The sequence below is a fragment of the Pyxicephalus adspersus genome, chromosome 8, assembly GCF_032062135.1.
Source record: "Pyxicephalus adspersus chromosome 8, UCB_Pads_2.0, whole genome shotgun sequence".
Taxonomy (NCBI): domain Eukaryota; kingdom Metazoa; phylum Chordata; class Amphibia; order Anura; family Pyxicephalidae; genus Pyxicephalus; species Pyxicephalus adspersus.
This window is the reverse complement of record NC_092865.1, coordinates 37,925,770-37,949,231: the sequence shown is the minus strand read 5'-3', so window position 1 is coordinate 37,949,231 and position 23,462 is coordinate 37,925,770. Positions and strand designations below refer to the sequence as shown.

Below are 23,462 nucleotides of genomic sequence, written 5' to 3'. Positions count from 1 at the left end.
ATATATACTCATACACACGTGTAACAAGTGTACCTGGTATTCGAGGAGCTTCCCAGTGTATGCCTCCTGTTAAAGTGCAATGATTTTTCAGGATCTAAAAACAAAACAGACATGTGAACCATTGATTAAGCTTCTTATGAAATGACTCACGTTTTTATTGCAATGTGACCTGGAAAAAAAAAACGATTTCAAAGTACCTAAAAATAAAGTGTGGACACCTGATACTGAAATTGGTTACAAACGATGCATAAAGTTCTCCATTAAAAACAAAGCTGCCTGTTTCTGAACTATCATTGAGATGTTCCAAAGTAGTACTAGTACTACTAAAGTGTTCTGTATTCAAGTAACACTAATAAAAGACGTACGATAATGGTCCACCTTTTGTTTGAGGATAGAACAGTGAGACAGTGAGTTAAATTTTGCTAATTTTATTTTTATCTTGGTCAAGCACAGCAATTGTTAAGCAATATTTTATATGCAGTGTTACTTGTGACCACTAGATGGGGAAATGTGTTTACAACTATTTTTTTATATCATGCCTTGCAGATATTTTGAAAGGCCTCACAAAATGGACATCCCTCTTTATGGAGAGAACCTGCACAATGGCCTATGAATATTTCCACACAAACATTACAGTGGTATTGTTTTTCTTTTTGGAGCACATAATAATTACCTTGTAGATTAAGAACTCTTGGTTGTACAAATGAAGGCTTTACCACTTCAAACCACCAAAAAAGCTCAGCCATGAACACCAAATAATTGGCCTGTCAAAAAAACATGATATTTCAATAAAAGAGATCTTGAAATAATTAATATATATATATATATATATTTATACATATATATTTATACATATATATATTTATACACACACACACACACACACATACATACATATACACACAAATAAGTGAATAAATCCAAATAAGATCAGCCAAAAGCTGAAATCTTTTGAACATGGGCGACTTCTCTTAATGACTTTCAGGTCTTCAGGTAACCCCCTGCTGTATTTCATATGCCCACAACACACAACATTAGGGAGAATACCTCTTACATTGGTGACCAGTGTGGGAAGTCTGCCATCCTTACAAATAGCCAAAAAGATCACTGGTATCAGGTAAACTGACCTGAGAGTCACAAACTTTCCAGTACTCAAGTAACCCTGGTTTAAGAAATTCACCGATAACAAATACCATTAAAATATAGGAGGCTTCTCCTTAGTATAAAGTGACCCATGTTCACCAAAAAGGTAAATCCACAGCTTATGTTGTCAGAGGAAATTACCTGCTGATCGGAAGCCTGTTTGTAGCATTTTCCTACATAGAGTACATCTAGTCTATCTAGCTTAAGGTAAGCTATGCTTGGGATGAAGGTGGCTTGCATACATTGTTGGTAATAAATGATTTAAAAAGCTGCTTTAAAAATGATTGTAATATTCAAAATGTCTTGTAATATATAGATATAGTAGGCAAATGTGCAGTGATCATTAAACTGGGGCCACTGGTAGCAAAGCTTTAGATGTACTGCGTTAGGTATACATTCCTTACATATTTATTGGCTGTAGATAGAATTCTTGTCTTACAGGTATTATAACCTTCTTGGCAGTGGTAAATATAAGCAAGAAAATCAATACAGGGTTTCCAGACACTGAGAAAACAAAAAGGCGATCCCTTCTACAAAGCTCTCTGAAGAAACCCATTTTATATTATCCAAGCTGTATATTTTAATGCTACCCAACTACTATAATACTTTTTTTCTCCACACTTGACACTTACTATTATACTTGCCTCCTCTTAGACACTTTGAGCACCGTGACAATTGGAAGAAAGCTCTATATTGAGAACACTCACCAACAGTCTTTGTCAGTGTAGAACTGGTAGCTTTTAGCACAGGCAAGTAAGCCAAACTATTTTGCTATTTAGCATTAGGAATTAGTCTGGGGTTTAGTTTGGCTTAGTATTATGGTCAGAGCTTTAGGAGGTTTATATTAGGTCAGCTATGTCAAAGTCGTGGGAGTTTTAGGCTGCATACAACATTCTCCTCCCCTTTGTGACTCTTATCAGAATTAATCATTTAAAGCCTGTACATTATTTTCCATTTCAGTACTTTTTCTTTTGAAAATTGAGGAGGTAAGGCCACAGCGGAAGTAAATGCAGAACTAAAATTTTACTGTACATACCAAACCCTACCAATTTTAACATTCTTGCTTGTGCCAAGTTTAAAAGCTAATGGCATAAGAATAATAAAGAAATACTTTTTCTAGACAGGCTTCAACTGATTTTCAAATAAAAAAGTGTTGTAATAGCTTTGGTTTTAATGCACACCTAGAATGTATTTAGCCAATTTAAACTAAAAGGGTCAACAGGGGTTTAATACAATAAAATATTACTGACCCTTATTGTAGATGAAACATATAGCATGTCTTCCAAACTAAAATGACAGCATCCGTTCAAATACTCTTGGCAGAAGTCCTGGATTAACTGGAGGTTATAAAGGCTATCAGCCAGGGACATTGATTCTTTAAAGCAGACATCTAAGACAAAAAAAAAAAAAACAGAAATAATTTCAATAAACAGTGGAAAATTAAATGTTGTTCAAGTTTATATTTTAATTATTAATATTTATATCAATATTTAATGTAACAAATATTTTTGATTGCAATCAAATGGGCAACAGTTATACTGATCTTGGACATTGTATTAAATCTGAACAATTCATTGTGCTGTAAAGTCTACCAGGCAGCGTTATGTCAGATTATAATTGGTTGGGCAAGTGGCTTATTTGTAGTGTTTCCAGAGTGTAATTTTTCCATCAAAACGCAAAGCACTAAAAATTAGTGTCACCTTTCTATCTTTATCCACCTAAAGGTTTTCTGTCCAGGAACCCAGGTACCATCTAGACATACTTTTCCAGCTAATTGCATACTTCCTACCTAGAATAAATAGGATAATATTTTAACTAATTTTGACATATATGTAGATTAGGCACAAAATCTGCCTTTAACAGAGCTGCAAGGTTTAGAGGATAACATCTCTATTATTCAATGTGGTTTACCACCTACAATAAGTTTAAGAGCAGTGGAACGTGGTCCAAGGAATATTGTATTAGGCAAACTGTTACTAAAAACAAACCTAAAATAAGGTCAGATAGTGGAAAACAGAATAATTTGGAGAAGGGAAAGATGCTAAATATTACTTTAAACACAAAGCAGAATTACACTGTTGATACAATTAGTAAAGTGAGCTAAAGGAATACACAAGTTATGTGATTGGAACAAATAAGCAGCTCTTATAATACGTTAATATTCTATCTAAAAAATACATTTCAGTAGCCTGCATTCCTTCTTCTGTGAAGACCGCTCTCCAACTATGCATGTTTTTTTTTTTTTTACTGTTTTCTCATTATGTATCATAGTGATTTACTTACCACAAAATTTTGAGGTCTAAGTTACTGTGCAAAATAATGTATAAATATTAAACACAATGTTTGAAGCCAGTTTTACTGCTTACACACAATTTTGTCATATTTGATTAATTGGAATTAAAAATTGAATTTGAATATTTTACTGGCACACAAATTAGTAAGAATGAGAAAGGATCCAACAGCTATTTACTTATTGGTAGTCAGAGACAACCCTGTGTATAGAGAACACTAATCTCACTGAAATGAAATTTGAGGGAGCATCCCACTAAGGGTCAACAATAAACAAAAATTGATAACCTTATTTTATTTTTTATTTTAACTCTTTTTAAAGTTTTTCTTTTCCAATTGAAGTATCTCTCTTTCTCCATTTAAACCCCCTATCCCACATATCCCCCCTATCCCTATTTATTTTTTCTTGATTTAAGTTTTTCTATATTTATACAAAAAAATGAAGATGAAACAGACAGGAAAATGGGTAGGGCAATAACCAACAAATATAAAAACCAGTGGGATAGGCAAGCCACAAAATACAACTGTAGATATCCAATGAAATTCAGAAATAACACGTCGATAATGAAAAAATGACATCTTATGGGATGTCAATATAATATTATACTATTACTACGTCACCTGAAGAAAAATTATGTCAAATGGTAGAGAGCAAGGTCATATATATTCAGGTTGCTTTGGTGGGCATTCACAAAGCAGCCTATTTGATCTAAAAGAGGATGAAAGGAAAGGGTAGTAAAGTGATAAGGGACATTGAATAGGGTGAAGATGTGTGTGGGGGGGTCTAGGCATGGGGGACATTATGTCATGTCCACATCTAAGTACTACTTTAGACATTATAAAGAGCAGTTATTTACACCAGATACAGCTTGAAGCGAGGTCTTTAGATACCATCCAAGCCATCCATGTGAGAAGTTATTGGTCATTTTGATTGGTCTTCTCAGAAATCAGCAGCTCCATTGAATGTGGGCTGGCTCTTTTAAAAATTCCCAGAGGTAAGAAGGGGGGTTCTAAAAGCACCGGTGTCTTGGGATTACGAAGGGGGTTTGTCCGACACAGTGGAGCCTGGGATCTTGAAAAGGAGTGCAATGACAAGGGTGTTAGGCACAAACATGAAACTATTATATACTATCAGGACTCAATCCAAAAAGGATTTTTAGCAGCCAGCACTCCCACCATATATGTAACATGGTGCATAGTGCATCAAATATCACTGGCAGGATTGGAGAGAATTTGTGTATGTTGGAAGAACAGTGATACCAATAGGTGAGGATCCTATAATTTTTCTGAGCTTTGCAATTGAGAGAGCTTATGATTAGGAAAATGATGAATTCAGCTCCATTCCTATGCAAACAAAGGAAGGGCCATTTGCAAATAAAAGATACTACGTGGGCAGGACAAGACTGTTGTAGCTTCTCAAAGCTCCTTGAAGGGTGTGCAGATGCCTGACGTTATTATAACAAAGAAAGCATTTGTTCAGGACACAAAATCTGAAGGTAAAATAATGTGGGTAATTGGCAACCTTTGAGGATCTTACTAATTTGGTGATAAGTCTGCTTGTCCCTGGAAAAATAAATCTTTCCCCATGGCTAGGGAAAACACAGCGTTGTCAAATAGTGGAGTAGGTGGGCTGGGCCTAGAAGAAATGGATTTTATGTGCAGGGGACATCCAAAACTGCAGACATGATTGAAGGTGGAATATATTCCCAGGAGAGCCCAGAATGGTCAATCCAAGGTAGGGAGTATCAATAGGGGATAAGGAGTTCTCCCAGTCTACCCCTGATTTCTCATCCCCATTATGGAACCAATAGCCCAATCTTGTAAGAGAGGAGGCCTGGTATGTGGCAATATCAGGAGCTTCCACACCTCCATCAGTCTTAAATCTTGTCATTGTCTTAAATGAAATCTGTGAAGGCTTCATGCTCCACAAAACAATGCAAAACAATTTTTGTATTTTGCGAAGAAATGTGTGTGGTAGAGATGCCCGAACAGTTTGAAAGATATTTAAAAAGCGGGGAGGATATCTATTTTAGAGTATTATTCCTGGCAAACCAGGATGAGGTTAGACGGGCATAGGCATGTAGATCAAACTAAAGTTTCATTTTAACATGAATCAGGATGAATAATGCACTCAAAAAAACACTGCACCTAAGTTACTTCCTTAGTTAAATGTTACTTACTTAGCTAATGCTAATAGTTACACCGGAAGATCTAGCTGATAAAATCACAGAAAGATACAAACCCTTTTGGGAAGGATAAACTTCTAGGTGGCGTCCCTTTTATTGTATGAAGTTAATAAATGCCTTAAAAAAACGTGCAAAACTGGAGTAAAATATTTTAAGACAGAACTGAGGTGATCTTTGTACCTTCTAATCTGATCACATCCGGACAATAAAAGTGGATGAGAGCAGCTATCGCACAGCCATCAGTTGCATCCTTTAGGAGATTCTCCATGAGAGGAATATAAGGTAGCTGCTTGTACAGACTCTGTTCTTTCCTGTATCTTGCCTGTATAATGAAACAAAAAAATGTTTTAATAAAACACCTGAGAAATTTGTAGTGAAAAATAGGCAGTTTAGGAACACTATCTGCACTTCTTAGACCACTTTTCCAGGACCAGGGCAATCAATATAATAAAAAAGAGCTTAGTCTAGTAAAATGCACTTGTCACCAACCAATGCCAGCAATTAAAAAAAAACAACCATAAATACAGATATCAAAATATATGCAGTAATACCTTTTTTGGAATTGAAAAATATCTCTTTCCAATAGCAAAAGTGTGAAAAATCACCTGCATTTTGATTGTGCGGTTATCCAATCAACAAAAATAATTGAGCAGATTTAATCCTTTATGAATCTAAATTGGAAAAATTAGGACTGTGAAATTCTAAACATAATACTTGTTGTTAAATACATTTTATGAATATAGGTAATAGATCTCTACAACATGAAAGAACAGTCCAATCTGTCCATTTCAATCCCAGTGTCTATGGCTGCATTGCATGTGTAACAGACATTTCTGGCTAAATGCACTTGTTGCTGCTGTTAATCTCCTGAAAATGGCAGTTATCTGGCCATTTTTCAAAGCTTATATATTTCAGTAAATCTTACAAAATTCCTCAAATTTGCTTTGAGGAACAAGTCAGTGAACTAGGCTAAATTTTATCAGTATAAAAACAGTGTGCAGACACAAGATTTTTGTCTCACAAGATAAATGTTCTTGGGTAACAAATCTAGCTGAGCCTAGCTGAAAATCAGCTTTGTTGTACCCCGATATCTCTTGTTGATCTGCCGTGCCACATTAGTAAATGACCAACACAAATTACAGCTGTTACTTGCAAAGGGGAGCTGACAGCTGGATGCCTCTTACGTATCTGATCCATTGAACAGAACAGAACTGTCTGTACTGTGCTGATTTGTTCTACTGTGACCTGGAAACCATTGCTTACAACTGTTTCTAGTGACTAAAATCAAGCAGGTGTATGGAACGCAAGATAAGGGTAATGATGGTGGTGTCAACAGTACATACAAACACATTTCCAATGTAAGCATGCATATCAAAGCACTAGCCAAAAAAAAAAAAATGTGGCTATAAACGGAAGCAGGAATATTTTGAATTTACAAAATTCTATCTCAGATGCTACCAGTGAATTTAACTTGGAGTTACATACAAAATGTTCTGTTTTTAAATGAACCTGTAAGGCAAACCAACAGTCTAGCTCCCCCGTCTGCTGATTACACTAGCCATATGCTCCATTTTCCCCTGGGGTGGAAAAGAATAACCACTATGTAAGCTCACATATCATCTACTCAGAGTTTATTAATGGCTAAGGTCTCTCTCCTACATCCCATGTAATTGTACTGCAGCCAGGTGAAAAGCTACCTAAGCAAACGGAGGTAAATTGAGGGTTTAAGGTGGGAAATCTATGTTTCCCCAGCCTTGCAGTACAGGGTATTTTTTCTGCTCCCACAGGCAAACTGTGCTGTGGCAAACAATGCACAGATAAGTATAATATTATAAAAGTACCAAAGTGTAATAAGCCTTTGAAAACAAAAACACAGTAGACTGACTGCAGAGAAGAAAAAGCAATTTTTACATTTCCACTATGGGTCTATTTAATCGTCAATAACTTTGTCAATACTTAAAGTAAAACAATTTTTTCACAAAGCAGGCAAAGTTGTTAGCAAATAGTTTTTTTTCTTAACAATGCTTTTACCTGATATGCAAGGAAACATTAGGCATTAAAAAATAGCAGCAAAATAGAGTTGTACATAAGAGATGAGTCCTAAAAAATTTGTTGAATTTTCTAAGGACGTAGATCTTAAGTTAAAAATCTTCAAGTGCCTCTATATTTAGCCCAACCATGTATAAATTTACTTCTTGTTGAGTTACTTACTTCAGCCGCTAAAAGTCTTCCCCATTTACCACACTTAAAAATAAAAACTCAACTAACATTAGGCAGCAGTATATTGTTTTTATTTACTGCAGTGTCAATTTCTTGGATCACCGTCTTTGCCAATGAGTGACAAGGATCACCAGGACAAGAGAGGGTGATCTACTTAGCCAACACATAGACAGCTATTAAAAACCTGACAGGGGTTTTATTCATTACCTAAATTTAACAAAAAAGAAAATATACAGACAATTTACCCCTAAGGAAGATACACTTGCTGGATTTTTTTTTTTAAATAAAGCATGTTGAAAACACATGTATTTGCAAACTTTTCTCATCACAGGTGGCAGACAACAAGGTGTGTGTAAGATGGAAACCCAACCCTACTTTTAAATCTAACTCTACTATGCCCTGGCTAGCATGAAACCGCAGATTCAAGCATGACATGGAAATTAGATAGAACATCTGTGGCATACAAAAAGATGGCTGGATGAATCTGTTAAATAAGGGTGTGAATGGAGAGGAGAAATAGCACAATATGTAGACAAATCACTATAAACACCAACTACACATTAAAGGCAAAGCAGCACTTACAGGGACCAGTTTCCAAAACCATTTGGAAGAAGACTTCATAGGGAGCAGCGGGAATTACAAAGAAAGCAAGGCAAGAAAAAAAGCAAAAAGAGAAAGAATGGATTAGATTTAGCTAGATGAAGCAGTCTGGGCTTGGCAAAAAACAGCAGGACTAAATTTACCAAAATAAAATGTCACCGGGGTTTTAAATTTTCAAGCAATAATGACAAAACTTAAAGCGTACCCCTAAGCAAAACATTTTTTTTTTTTAAGTTTCTCTATATAGAATCAGGAGTGATCAGACCTTCTGTCAAGTTCTTATTGTTGTCAGTGTTACCACTAGGAAGATTCACTGTTGAATAATGTCACAGAGAAAGAAAGCGAAAAAAAAAACATTTTAGGGCTTTATTTATAAAACAGGGAATCATTCCCTTAAGTCAATCTTCCAGGGCCATGTGTTTCAATGGCAGTAACTGATTCTCACCAAGGAACGTCAGATTCATAGCAATGCCTGTTACAGAGACAGCTGTTTAAGTGAGGAAACATTCACTGGGAGAACTCCTCTAACACTCTGTTGTGTCTATGGGAAAGGAAGTGAAGGGAAGTTTTCCAGATTTGAGTGTTTTTGATGCCATAATGATTTTCCAAGGAAGTTAAATTTTTAGGCCTAATTAGACCCCTGGAGGAAGGCTGCTGCTCACAACCAACATGGTCCCAGAATCTCACAGGAGGTCAGATGATAATTACTAGGCAAAGCTACTGAGTGAGGTCTCTGTGCATCAACAAGGTGTAAATGAGACAGAACAGCCATCCATGAAGGTCCTAATTTATCCAGGTCATTGTGTATTTAATAGTAGATAGTCACTTTCAACTGGACTTGTTCTTTAAATATTGAAGAAGGCTTTCCAGGAGTATCTGCTCCTGGAACATTTTATTAAACAAAAATTAAGACTGGATACGCGTGATCTTCCCATTCTCTTGCTTACATTTTAATGTAAGTTGCAGTGCTAATCAAAGCACCTTGCTATGTGTTGCAATGTTCATTTACATACTTTTCCAGACCACTTTATTCTCATCAACATGCATTAACACATAAGCTTGAACCTAGACTCAAACCTGGTAAAGACATATATATATTTTTTTTACATTACTGGGACTTTCTTTTTTAATCTATCCACTATCACTGCACACAGAAATACAAGGTCCTATAATGATTACAAATAAAAATGAGTCCAAACTTGGCTTTATACAGTTTTCCACACAGTGCATGGATTTTTTTTTTTTTTTAACCAGAAATCATGGTCTCTGTGACTTTTTTAACAACTCTCTTGGAAAAACAGTTTTAAAAGGCCCAAAGATGAGCTGTTAGCAAAATGTTCCAAAGGACAACTTCTTGTTAATTGCTTATTCAAGTGTGTTTACATCTAATGAACTGTAAATTCAAAATAAAAGCATACCTTCTGTGTTGTGTTTGGGTCAAGATCCTGCTGCTCTTTTATTCGCTGCTCTTGCTCCAGAATTCCTTTCAGGTGTCCATTTACCTACAAAAGTCAGAAAAAAATGAAAATGTAAATGTTAATTTACAACATAAAACATTCAGCTAAATCTCATGACACCAATGGCCCTTCATCACCCTCTCTTATACTGGCTAATAAATCTAAACAATTTATCAATGGCTTTTTTAAGTTTATTGACAGTACCCCAACAGGTGTCTTACCTTATTAACCCAGTACATGACTGCATCTTCAATGTCATAAGGCAGGTCAGCAGTCTGAAAGAAGGGGGAATACTTATGAACACATGCAATGACCTTTTCAATGCTGACCATCTCCACAGTGTACGCCATCATCAAAGTGTCAATCATTGCCAGGTGAGCACTCTGCAAAAAAAAAAAAACACACATCATAAAATGATCATAAATCAAGTATTATGCAACTATATAATCATGTCATTCTAAGAGAGGGTCCCCAATCCCACAACACCCAGTAAGGCAGAGGGACATTACATTTGTCACATTTATTTTGCCCTTGAGGCCTGCTCACAGAACATCACTGTATTAGTGTGGATGAGACAATAAAAAGTCTTCACCTTTATACCAGTCCCTGGATAAAAGATCTGAATGCACAAAGAAAAATTCCTATAAAAGCAAGTACCATGTCACTTTTCAACTAAATTCATTTTGCTAAGTTATCAGATATCTTTTTTTAAGTTTTCAATAGACTAGGCAATTGTTAATCACCATGTGTCTGAACAAGATGATTAAAGCATAATCCCCTAATACTTTTGTTAGGCTTTTAAGAACATGTCAAAGCAGTAAATAGTACAATCTTTCTCTCACCTCCCAGTAATCTGCCTTATCCTGCCACTGCTCTAAGAAGGACTAATAAACAAAAACAAAAAAAGAAAAATGAACCTGGTTAATAGACTTGCCACTAATATCCAATACCTTTTATTTGTGTGTAAACATAGAACTGCTACACATGATCGAACAGTGCACTATGTATCTTTGTGAGTAGGACATGGTGACCAATATTTAAATTTCAAGCAGCACTGTACATTAAATTCCAAAAAATGTTGTCTGTGGAAACACAGAATGCTTCCACCTCTTCCTCACATAAAGCAAACATACTCTTTCCTCTAGTAGGTAGAACTCAGTCAGGGCAGACAACACTGCCTGGGATTTCAGTGCAGTTAAGGCAGCATCCTTAGCTCACTACAAAAGTTCAGCGCTCAGTAGATTTCCTTCAGGATCACAGGGTATTTTTGTACTTTCAAAGTTCTTAAACTGGCAAAATATGTGGAAAAAATGCAAGGATTACATTTTTTTTATTTGCCCAGATACACACAGGTGTAGCTATGCAATCTTTTAATTTGCATATTTTATCAAAATGAAATTAAAGGAAAATCTACATAAATTCCAAATGCTTTCTAGCCTAAACGTATGAATTAAAGTTTTACCTTTTTTTTTAGCTTAATTTAATCGCAAAGCTGAAAATTTAGGTAGCTATCCGTCCAATACAATAGGAGGTTCAGGCAGAAATGAAAATAGTTAATTATAGTTATTACAGGATTTTACTCCACAGAATAAGAAGAACTCCAGTCAATTAAACAATGGTAATATCATGACTGTGCAATGCATGCAATCATCAGGAGCTGCAAAAACACAGACATATAATTACAAATTACCTTGTCTGAATCTTAGATTTTTTAAACCGGGGAAAGTATACATAAACATAAAACATTTTATGGTTAATTTACTAAATAAGTAGCGGCTGCTAAATTACCAAAATGAAATATTCACTTTGCAAAGTATACACATTTTAAAAGCTTAGTAAATAAGGTGAAGCTGAGGTCATTTTAAATGCATACTCCTGTGCATGAAAAAAAAGGCTTGCACATGACTAAAATAAGCACTTTTCAATGTGAGAAGTAATTAGAACTAACAAATCAGCAATGTGTAAGCTGAATAAAATAAAGGAAAAACACCATTGACAAAAAGAAGAGAGGTAATGTAAACAGAGCTGTAAGGAGGCACTACCTATCTATGCCTATATAGATAAAATAGTCCACTATGGCAGTTAATAAAGAACCAACTTACTCAACACTATACAATAAATAGGGGCTACAAATGACAAAGTTACAAAACAATGACACAGGAAGAGGAGAGGACCCTGCTAAAAAAATCGTTGTACCCCAATGTATTACATTTTTTTTTTTACATACACAAATTAACAAAATATTAATAAAAGTATATTAATATTTTAAAACTTGGGTTTGTGTACTTCTATATTTTTTAAAATGCAGCACAAAACCCTAACCATGTAAATGACCTTGCTCAGGCACATTTACCTCCCAAAGATCACCCTGTCACATGAGCTTCTGATGCAGACTGCAAGTAGCTGTGCCAACAAACATTGCAAAACATGGTACTTGCTGACTGTATTAGTGGCTGAATGTGAGCACTGACATACAGCTGATACTAGAGGGACACATGTAGACAGGAAGTGGCTGAAGAAGAGAGGGGGGGGGGGGGGGGTTAGTAGCACTCTGATATAAAACTGGATGAAAAAGGCAATTGTTTACAACAAGTTTGCATTAGCAGCATAAATGTCATCCAGTTAAGGTTTAGATCTAATTTAAGTACTCTAAGTTTATTGATGTTTTGCAGTAATCAGATCTATGATGTGCTATTAAATATTCCCATTATAGACCCCAATAGACCATTATGGGAGCAGGACTGGATTTATGCTTTGGTCTTTTTTCCTTTATAGTCCGAGTTTTCATGACACTGCATTTCTATGGGTAGTCACATCTCAAACAATGATATAACCAGCATCCATGAGGCGGAATCTAAAGCCCAGTCATTTTTTCTACCCATTTCACTGGGAAAGAGTCAGTTTACGTCAACTACACAAAGCAGTATCTCTTGTAAAGAAAGAGAAGATGCAGTTTAAATGAAGCCAATAGACTGGAAACAAATTAGGTGTGTGCTACATTTTATGAAATTGTCTGAGTGTTCATAAGATTTTCTACAAAGACAGATACATGTAGAGTAAAAGGAGACACCACATTTATCTGTGCTTTGCTAAACTAAGAGGGAAATTTTTAGACTTGACAGACAATTCAAAGTTATGTAACTTGTTATGCCGACTCCTAGTTTTATTACTTTGAATTACTAAACCCGAACGGCAGATCAGCAGTTTTTGACTCCATATGCTACATTTTTGTATCAAGTACGAGTACTGAAGCTAGAAAAAATCAGGCAACCAAGATCCTAAACTTAAGGCCAAAAATGGCTGTTTAAGTAATGCATGATACAATTCCTTTTAAAACTTTGCTTTAAAGTTTACCGTGTAGATCATCAGATGCCAATTTGCCATATAAACTGAAGAAACAAAAATAATCAAAAAAACAGTGCGTGCAGTGCAGAAACATTTATATTTCCCTAGGGGTGTTAGAACATATGATGTTTTTTCCATATGAAAAATAACCTACAAATAAAAGCTATTACACAGAAGGCATGAATCATGAAGCTGTATTCCTGCAACATGGAAAACTAGATGACTTATCCATACAGCACTAAAGGTCACTCATGGACAACACAGGCAGAAAGCTGCATAACACAAGCTTACAGTAATGCAGATAAAACAGACAGCTAAACAGAAGGACAAGTGATGGAGTGGGTTATATAGGCATATGCTACATTTACTCTCCTTTTAAGTAGTCCCATTTTAATGCAGCAGAGACTAAATGGTAATATGTTTTAGGATGGAGCTATACCAGTTAATACAAGGAAACAGAAGCCGTGTGTAAAGCCGGCAAGATGGGTGTTACAGACGATTCCAAACATACCACTGTGCCTGCCCAGGATCTTACAAACAAGCTCCCTCTGGCAGTTCCACAACCAGAAGAGCTCTGTTCATTAACCCTTTTATGGGAACAAGCATGTCTTTTTTTTATTTTTGTATACTGGAGCTCTGCCAAAGATTAAGAAGTCACACCCTACACAGCAAATTCTTGCTTATATGGGAAACCATTTGCATATTTTAGAACTGGGATAAAACATTCTGTTATGTACACCAATACATATAAAATCTTTCAACGCATCCTATTTTATAGTAGATATATTACTAGTTTATTTTAACTTTATAAGATTGTGTTTAAATATATTAGAAGCACCATGTCGGAACAAATATATACATAAAAAAAAATTAAAATGTGTGCAACATTAACACTTATGCCTGATCTTGTCTTTGAAATTATAACTTCATATTTTAGCCTTTAGTCCTGTATATTCTTGCCCCACAATCCTGTATATTCTTGCTGCAGTAAATATTCTCCCCCAGGCAAAATAAAAAGTGGTTATTTCACATTCTCTCTAGTGACAGGTCAGCTTTTCCATCTGATCAGCAATTCTACATAACACATCTGTCTGTTCAAACACAGTGAGCAGGAAACATACAGACCAACTCAACAGTAATTCTACAGACCACACTGAACCCCACAGAAGGAATAGAATTACTTGCTCGGTTTGCAATGAAAGTTATGTGGAAATGATCTGTATGGTAAATGCTTAAAAAGTACTATAAACTAAATCATAGATTCATAAAAAAACATTATAAAATTTAAAACTGTTGCTACACTTTCACATATTAGTGAAATACCCTTACCATTACATGCATCACACTAGGATTTTTCAAAACCGCCAAAAATTTTAAATATAGACTCTAAACTAACTAACTATGACAACAATAGGAATGTTCTACATGCTTTTTGTTTAAAAAGTTCCCCCATACAGTAATTTCCTGTTTATTTGATCTGTGCAATGCCTTTCTCAGCAGTTTTCTCATACTACAAAGGGAGGATTGATTTGTAGCTATAGCAGCAGACTGCTACTTATCATACAGGAAGTAGGAAGTGACTGCAGGAAGTAAAGGGTCCATGGAATTCATGTATCGATCTAAACCAAAAAAAAAAAAAAAAACACACACCGGTAGAACTATGAAATTAAGTTTGGTAAAATCACTGAATGGATGCAACTGTCCAGGAGGGGACCATTTAAGAAAAAGCTTGATTACCTAATAACCAATTTAATTACCTTGCAGCTTAGGGTGCAATAACAAAAGCAAACTGGGATGAAGCTTTCCTAGGACCAAGGGGTGTTGGCTGCTCAGATAACTAAAGTGCTGCATTTTGGGAAACAGGGAAAAGTCCCCTTGCAGCCCCTCCATACATGGAAGAGCATTTTATGGAAGGTGCATGGGCTAGTGAAATAAGGGCTAGTGCAAATATCTATGCAATTGGTTTCTTGGGAAAAATAGAGAAAAAGTTTGCTTTAAAGAGGATCCCAGCTTAAACTTTCAGCCTTGCATAGTTTTACTGGGTCATATCATATAGGGTATGTAATGAAATTGAAAAGGTTTTAGCATTAAAGTTATTGTGGATGTAGAGGAGGAGTCAGGGAAGGCAAAAAAACTTGCAGATTAAACTTCAGCTGTCAAAACTTTCAGTGCTTAGACAAACACGGCTTTCACAACAGTGTATAATAATACAGCATCAGTATGAGAACATTACTAGACTTAATGCCAAAGTACAAAGAGCAAAACAGCAACCAATAAAAACATCAGTTTTAATAAGTTCTCCAGGTCTAGGATGTAAAATACTGTTTGTTTGCCAGGAATTGTTTTAAGACTGGTGCTCGTTGTACTGTTACTAAATTGGGTACAGACAAATCCCAGAAACCATCATATCTAAATATTTATGACCTTTTTTGAGACTTTTCTATAAATGTCAATGGAAACACACTTTTCTTGCCTTCTCAGGAGGGCCTGCTGATTTCTAGATCTTTTGAAGTGCTTAATGATTGGTTAAATATATTTATGTATACACATACATTGTGTGTATGTATGTGTATATATATATATATATATATATATATATATATATATATATTGCATTTACCAGTTCCTCATGCCAGGAAATGCTGCCGTTTGAAGCGTCTCCCTGTGCAGATGCCAGAAGTTCACTGCCACCAACTGTCAAATGTGTAGAAGCTGGCAGGGTTCCAGCTGTGGGTAGCCGTGCAAAGTTATGCATTGAAAAGGCAGGTATGAACCTGCCCTAAATGGTTAATGAAGACCACCGTTTTCTGTTGTAAAGTACAATTACTGAAAACACAAAAAAACCTTTTACACATAACTGAAAAAATGATGATGATAGATCAGAAGCTCTTAAATGACATTTGATTTCTGTAATAAGATAAATCTTACATCCATGGTTAAAGGTTTGCTTTATGCCCAATACATTGTACCTTGTGCAGAAAAGTGAACTGAGCCTTTCAAATCTGCCTCTTCTGAAGGAATACAGATCATACACCCTGGTGCAAAGATGAAACATAGTACAGTAGCAATGAAATCTGTGAACATGCTTTAAACCATTTTAAAAACAAAAGAGATGCCATTACCAAGTCCAATATAACATGAATGTTTTCTTGTGCAAGTACCTTAGGTCTTCCAAATGTTATAGGTGGCATGCAAAGTTAAACAAAGACTAAATGTGCAAGGCCTGCATATACTGCACAACACTGCATAGGGAAATGCACAAAATAAATTGCCCTGGAAGATAAGATGTGCATTCCTGAATAGGAACACAGGATTGGTTTGGAAAAGACGAATCATGTCTTTAATTTTATAAGGTCTTGTGGGCACTGTTAATTGCACCAGCATCGCTTGTATGTAATGTAATTGAACTAAAAGTGAAAATACAAAAGTAACCAAAACTCAGAGACTTAGAAGTACACCCCCACATTCCTCCGCCACCACACTGGGTGATAGAAAGCAGAGCAGAGTCCAGTTTCCACAAAACACCATACTAATGCTACATTGATAAGTGTAGGGGTAGCAATATTTAAGATGTAAGCTGTGGATTTAAAAAAAAAAAAAAAAAAAAAAAAAAAAAAACAACAACTTTATGGGTCCTAGACATTTATTAACTTCTAGATCCAACACCTGGAAGAGGAGTGAATGAAAATGGTGTCTGGGTTTAGAGCTGTGGATTTAAAAAAAAAAAAAAAAAAAAAAAAAAAACTATCAGGGCATCAGGGTGTTAACTATACACAGCATATCTGATCGAATACTCTCATATTTAGGCTTTTATTTACTATATTCACACTAATTTAGATTCATCAAATATTAAAGCAACTCCACTGTGACTATAAAGTTACTCAAGCAAGATATATCTGTAAAAAGAACAGTATAAACACTTACATTTCCTGCCACCCACATGGGCAAACTCTGCCCCATTCTGAAAACTTGATGACAGGGTTTGGAACTTGTGGATCCTCCACGGCTCTCACTGGTTTATCGACGGACTGCTACTGTCACAACGGTCTTATGTAATGATATGGAGGTCAGCAGGACAAATTAGAGAGAGCTGTAAGGGACTTGGGAGGTCAAGTAAGTCCAACGGATTAAGGGAAACCAATTTTTAGGAATGATGGGGATGAAGGTCAACAATGAAATGGCAGTTAAAGCAAGTATGTTAAATGTTCTTTTAAAAAAGGTATATCCCAGTAAGTAATCTTACAGTAGCAACAGATTCAATTTAAGAAAAAAAAAACACCAAAACAATATGCTATGCAATCAGTTCTCCACATTATTAAATCCCAGTTGACTTCTAGTAACAACAACAAACATCTACATCTTAAAGGTAAAATAAAGAGTATTTTTTGGATTGTACACTTTTTATTTACAGTGGTGTTTATCCTAAAATACACTTGTCAGTGACTGAATCTTTGTGAGGCTACCTGCCTAACCTGCTAATTCTCAGGCCTTCACCAATCCCCCACCATTCTTCTCCTGTAGCATTTTCAAAAACAGCCAGTGCTTCCAAGTTTAAGTGAGAATGTGGCCTCACTCTAGATGCAGTACTTGGGCCTAGTGGCCACTTGGTAGAGGGAGTGAAGCCATAAGTGCTGACACTAGACATACCGGTTACAGTTGTAGCAAAGGAATGAAATTCAGGGGGATCTGTGGAGATTTATGTACCATTGGTTTCTGGGTTGGGTGGCCTATATACAGATATTGTCACTTTGCTCCGATTTGTAAACATCAGTTTCACATTTAAAATCTTTTCCCAAGTCTGTGATTGTATTATTGTAAAAGCAGGGATCTACACCACCAGATACAGGGGATAACACTCAGTTGTCATGAAGTGGTCCTCAGCCACAAACAAATGCACATTTCAAGGTTCCTGTAGCCCCCACTAATTTTTCCTGCCAACATCAATGTTATCCTTGCTGACCATGAGGAGAATCAGAGAAGTTATCAGTGAGAGCCATGGAGCACCAAGGAGATAAACAGTAGTTGAAGTATCTGCATGGTGGCTTGAGAGGTTAGCACTCTGGCCTTTGCAACGCCAGGTCCCAAGATGGAATCTCAGCTAGCACACTATTTGCATGCAGATAGTGTCCTTGCCGTTTGTGCGAGTTTCCTCCGGGAACTCTGGTTTCCTCCCAGATTACAAAAAAACAAAAAACAAAACATGTAGTTAGGTTATTCGGCTTCACCCCAAAAACTGACAGACTGTAATAATGACGTATAGCTTTGATAAGGATATTAGATTGTGAGCCCCTTTGAGGGACAGCTAGTGACATGACTATGGACTTAGTAAAGTGCCATGTAATACGTTGGCGCTATATAAATACTGTGTATTAATAATAATCTGCTTCACAGAAGACCGTAATGGAGCACCAATCAGCACGTAGGTACCAGGAAAAGTAAATATTTTGTTTCTTTTCAACAGACGTGTCCTTGGTTTATACGTTCCACTTAGATGACAGGGTAACTTTAATATAAAGAGGAAGGCTATCACTGTCAGTTTTTTACTGCCATCAAAGCATTTAACTGTGCCATCTTTTAATAATCAGAATAGACCTGAGCCCAATTCTAAATATACAACTGGTCAAATATGTTGGGATGAGTATGGAGACCATCAGAGAACAATGGCAGCCTTCCAGGTCATGTGTCAAAGTGGAGTTGAGCATTACCATTATTCTCAAAGACAGTTTAGGATATATTTTTTGGGGTTTACATTCAGTGATTTTTATTGTGCTATAAAAGTAGGGTGTGTCTGTTTCTAGTGAATACCGGGTAGGATGATATTGTCCAGTGTAATGACTCACAACTCTTAAACAATAGTGTAATAAAAGCCAGGAAACCTGCATTTTCAAGAAGAGGCCAATGCTGGCAGCTTCTATGCTTTTCTTATAAGTAGTTTACTTTAACACATGTTGTACTACGAGGTTTACTTTGTGCTTAGTCCAGGACAGTGTTGTTGGGCATTTTATATAAAAGGGCACTTATCCACTAATTTCTTTTGAACTAAAGCACCTTTTTCCCCAATAGGCGAGTGAAGACTTGAAAGAGAAACATAGCTGCATGCGTGGTGACCTTACCCCCTTGGCTGAAAAAAAATGTACAAATATTTTATAAATGTATGATTAGTTAACAGTCTATCTACACTATAAGCTTCAATTTGTGAAACAAAACAGACTACAGTGACAGCAAATGTTACATCTTTGCCTCCCTCCCTTAATTACACTGCAGTTTGTGTTGGTATGCAAGACCGAAAGAAAAGAGCCCATTTATTTTCTAGCTTCCATCACACAGCCGGCCCTGACTGTGCCAGCAGGCAGCTGAATTCAGAGGATTCCCAGTAAATGATTACAACTAGCCATGCCAGCTCTTACAAAGACAGCTTTGAGTTCAGTGAGTAACTGTGGCCCAGCTCATATTTTCCAGCCTTACTCCAAAAGGACTTCTCGACAAAATTAAAGGGCAAACCCCTTTATTTACATAAACTCCTTTCTGTACAAGACTGTACAGTTAATGGCTTCTTCTGCGCTTATACTGGCTAACATAAATAGTTACAAAATGAATGCTCAAAGGAGAGCCTCCTTTCACTTATATCATTATATAAAAAAGATGAACTTTAAAAATTTCACAACCTAACACCTAGTTTTGTGCGGTTGTTAGCAAACAGAGCCACAAAAGCTGGCTTTTTGTTAAAAGAACAAATTTAAAATGTTGAAACAGGCAACAGTTGTACTGCCCCATTATAGATTTTTAAAGAGGACCTTTCACCATTTTTGTAATACTGCCCCATCCAAATTTGTACTCTAAATTTTATTTATTTAGTTTGAAAATACTTTTTCCCCCAGATGCCTCCACAAGGGTGATTTCAACACATGGGCCACGTGACAGAAAAAAATCACGAATATGATCACTATACCCCACGCGTGCACACCGAGTGCTCAAGTAAGCAGTGATTTTCCTAGGAAGGAAGTGCCAGACACATACATTGTATACGATTGCAGACACATCCAGCCCAGGAATAGGAAGTAAATAAGAACAGGCAAAAACTTCAGTAAAATGCAAGCATACATTTCACATTTTTTTTTTTTTCAATGAGTAACTTACAAAACATCTTTTAAAATAAATACAAAAAGGAATGAAAATAAAAATCTTGATCTTTATTTTTTTTTCTGACAACCTGCACTAATCTAGTAACATGTCACCACTTGTACTAATTGTCGGTGTTTGCCACCCATCTTTTCCACATACACAGGGTGTTTCAGTGGATGGAATGCTGTGAAAATGACAGGAAAGGAGAAAGCCATGGATGCATTCTAGTTGTGTGTCTGCAGTTGGTGGCAGAGACAAGCTGTGCTCACACTATGACAAGTCCAGATGGCTGAAATGCTGTCACTGAGAAGGCCATAACTCTACATTTCAAGGGTTCCCATGGCAACAGGGATAACAGGGCAATACTTACATCTCTAATCTGTGCAGTACTCAGTACTGCTGTAAAGAGACTGGGGATTGCTTTGTTTTGTGTGGGGTTATTAAGACAGTAGCACAAAAAATAAAATATTACATTAATCATAATAAAAAGAACAGTCCCCATAAAGTGATTGATCATACTGTAACAAAACACACTGGCAATAAAATATTAAAAATATAAAACATTAAAATAAACAAAACGAAAATGATATGGTCTACCTAGGACCTCAATTCCAAACATTTTTATCATGATACAAGATGGGTTCCCCTTGGCATTGGGGATGCACTGTTTCCATTAAGTACTATTACCAGGAAGTATGGGGTATAAGGGATACACAAAAGGAATATAGACTTAGTCCTATCATACAGGGCAAAGGGATAAGGAAAGACTAGGGAAGGCAGAGGGTAATACCGTGTTTCCCTGAAAATAAGACACGGTCTTACATTTTTTTTGGCTCCCAAAAACACACTAGGTCTTATTTTCAGGGGATGTCTTATTTTTCCATGAAGAAGACTACAGTACACATTTATTGTTGAAAGTCACTCATGATTACTCATGTTCCATTGATTGTCCCCTTCTGTTCACTCATGTGCCGTTCAAATTCCCCTTCTGATCACTCTATGCCATTGATTGTCCCCTTCTGATCACTCTATGCCATTGACTGTCCCCTTCTGATCACTATGAAATGACTGTCCCCTTCTGATCACTATGAAATGAATGTCCCCTTCTGATCACTATGAAATGAGTGTCCCCTTCTGATCACTATGAAATGAATGTCCCCTTCTGATCACTATGAAATGATTGTCCCCTTCTGATCACTATGAAATGATTGTCCCCTTCTGATCACTATAAAAATGATTGTCCCCTTCTGATCACTCTATTCCATTGACTCCATTGTCCCCTTCTGACTTTCTGATTTTCGGGGTAGGTCTTATATTAGGGTAGGTTTACAAAATAGTGCTAGGTCTTACATTCGGGGTAGGTCTTACTTTCGGGGAAACACGGTATGTATATATTGAGGTGGTCGGGCCAGTAGGGTGTAGGGAAGGGAGAAGGATGAAAGAAGGCAACAGTGCAGAACTTGCTGGCAGTTACCTCATTGAGATACATACCAGATTTGATGAATCAATCAACTAAAAATTGCTAGTGAATAATCACAAGGAGTAGCAATTAAAACTTATCCAAACCAAAAATAAACAAAACGGATATTACAGTTTAATAAATGTGGCGACTACATTTTTATCAGGCTCTTGTAAATTAGCCTTTCCAGGCGAAACATATTTTTATGGTCTTGGCTACTCCTTAATCCTTTAGGCCAGGGATGCCCTCACTTTTTGGCTTGGAGCAACTTTTAAAATGACTATGTCAAAATGATCTACCAACAATAAAAATGCTAAACATATATTTATACCGAGTATACTACACAGAAGTGACTGAAGCTAATGAGACATTAAATGGCAGAACATTGCACTACAAAACTATAGTGACAGGAAAGCTACAGTTTACCTGTCATAGGAGAATGACGTGCTGCACAAGAAAAAGAACTGCTAATCTGTACAAAGGTATCTCGCTAATTGAACCCTGAACCGAGCCTGAACTGACTTGGTCGCCCAGCACTGCTCACCTCAGACCACCCTCTCTGCCTCCCTCCCCACTCCCCACTGTTACACAAACCTTCTCAGGCACTGAAAGACATCCCCAGCACCCCTACAGACATGCAGCAGGGCTGCTGGTAAACAGCAGGGAGGGGTAAGGCAGGGCTCCGCGATCGACTCGCGTTGCCTTTGCGATCGAGCAGATTGCAATCAGCGTTTTGGGCACCCCTGCTTTAGGCTTTGTGCAGGTTGGCAGTGAGGTTGTAGTGCGATTACCATTTCTTAATGCCTAAAGCTACCACGTGGGCAGATGGTGGCTTTTAAAGAAAATTAAGGGTTCTTTTGAGATTATTCAAACATTCTAGAGAACTCTGCTGACTCTATATCAGGTAGAGGTAAGTAAACATCTAAATGGAGAAATAATAAGGGTTGCAGAGAGTACAGTCACTCTGCAATAAAGTCCAATAAAATAGGTTAGGGGCTGATAAATTAGATATTGCAAGACCAAGCTCAAAAACATCACCTTTTAATAAATTGTTGTCTCCGAGACAATTTACAAGGGGCTTTGTACTGCAACCACCCTCAGAATACTTGGCATTCTGCGTACCTAAAAATGTGGAAGCTACAGGTGCACAAACTGTGCTATGATATCAGAGCTGCAAGAATGAAAATAAATTATGAAAAACATCTGCATCTAAAATGATGCAGCTTGTGTTACTCTAATATGCAAGTGACAGACAAATGTCAATAGAACTATAGACATGATTGATATAGATTTTATCTTGAAATAAAGGTTTTAATTTCATACCTAGATGAGATACATCCTAAATAGGAAAAAACCTTGCAGAAGAGCAGTAAAACATGCTTTTCTTGTTACGGTGACAATGACAGATAGTGCCAACTCTAAATAATTATTTTTCTAACCAACTTTAGGTATTACTGCGGCATCATAACAGCTGCATTCAACTAAGAATCCAATGTAGCCATTCTGTTCCCAGCTGACAAACTGTGTTTTATATACCCAGTCTATCAGCAAAGGAGAACACAATGTGCATATTTCTCTGTCACCAATAGGGTGTTTATGATCAATGATCAATGGATTTTACCCCAAAGATTACACCTACAA

At 36.6% G+C, this 23,462-nt stretch overlaps 1 protein-coding gene across 2 annotated transcripts in view; it reads right to left on the bottom strand.

The window, feature by feature from the left end:
• CAMSAP2 (calmodulin regulated spectrin associated protein family member 2) overlaps window positions 1-23,462 on the bottom strand; it is a 61,098-nt gene that overhangs the window by 23,120 nt on the left and 14,516 nt on the right. The window contains exons 3-9 of one of the 2 annotated variants that reach the window (XM_072420076.1): window positions 10,117-10,278; window positions 9,857-9,940; window positions 8,421-8,453; window positions 5,799-5,940; window positions 2,394-2,533; window positions 674-764; window positions 34-94 (exon numbers count right to left, since the gene is read on the bottom strand). In XM_072420076.1, the coding sequence (XP_072276177.1) occupies window positions 34-94; window positions 674-764; window positions 2,394-2,533; window positions 5,799-5,940; window positions 8,421-8,453; window positions 9,857-9,940; window positions 10,117-10,278 (713 nt within the window). The remainder of the gene's footprint in view (window positions 1-33; window positions 95-673; window positions 765-2,393; window positions 2,534-5,798; window positions 5,941-8,420; window positions 8,454-9,856; window positions 9,941-10,116; window positions 10,279-23,462) is intronic. The other variant, XM_072420077.1, reaches the window with a different exon arrangement.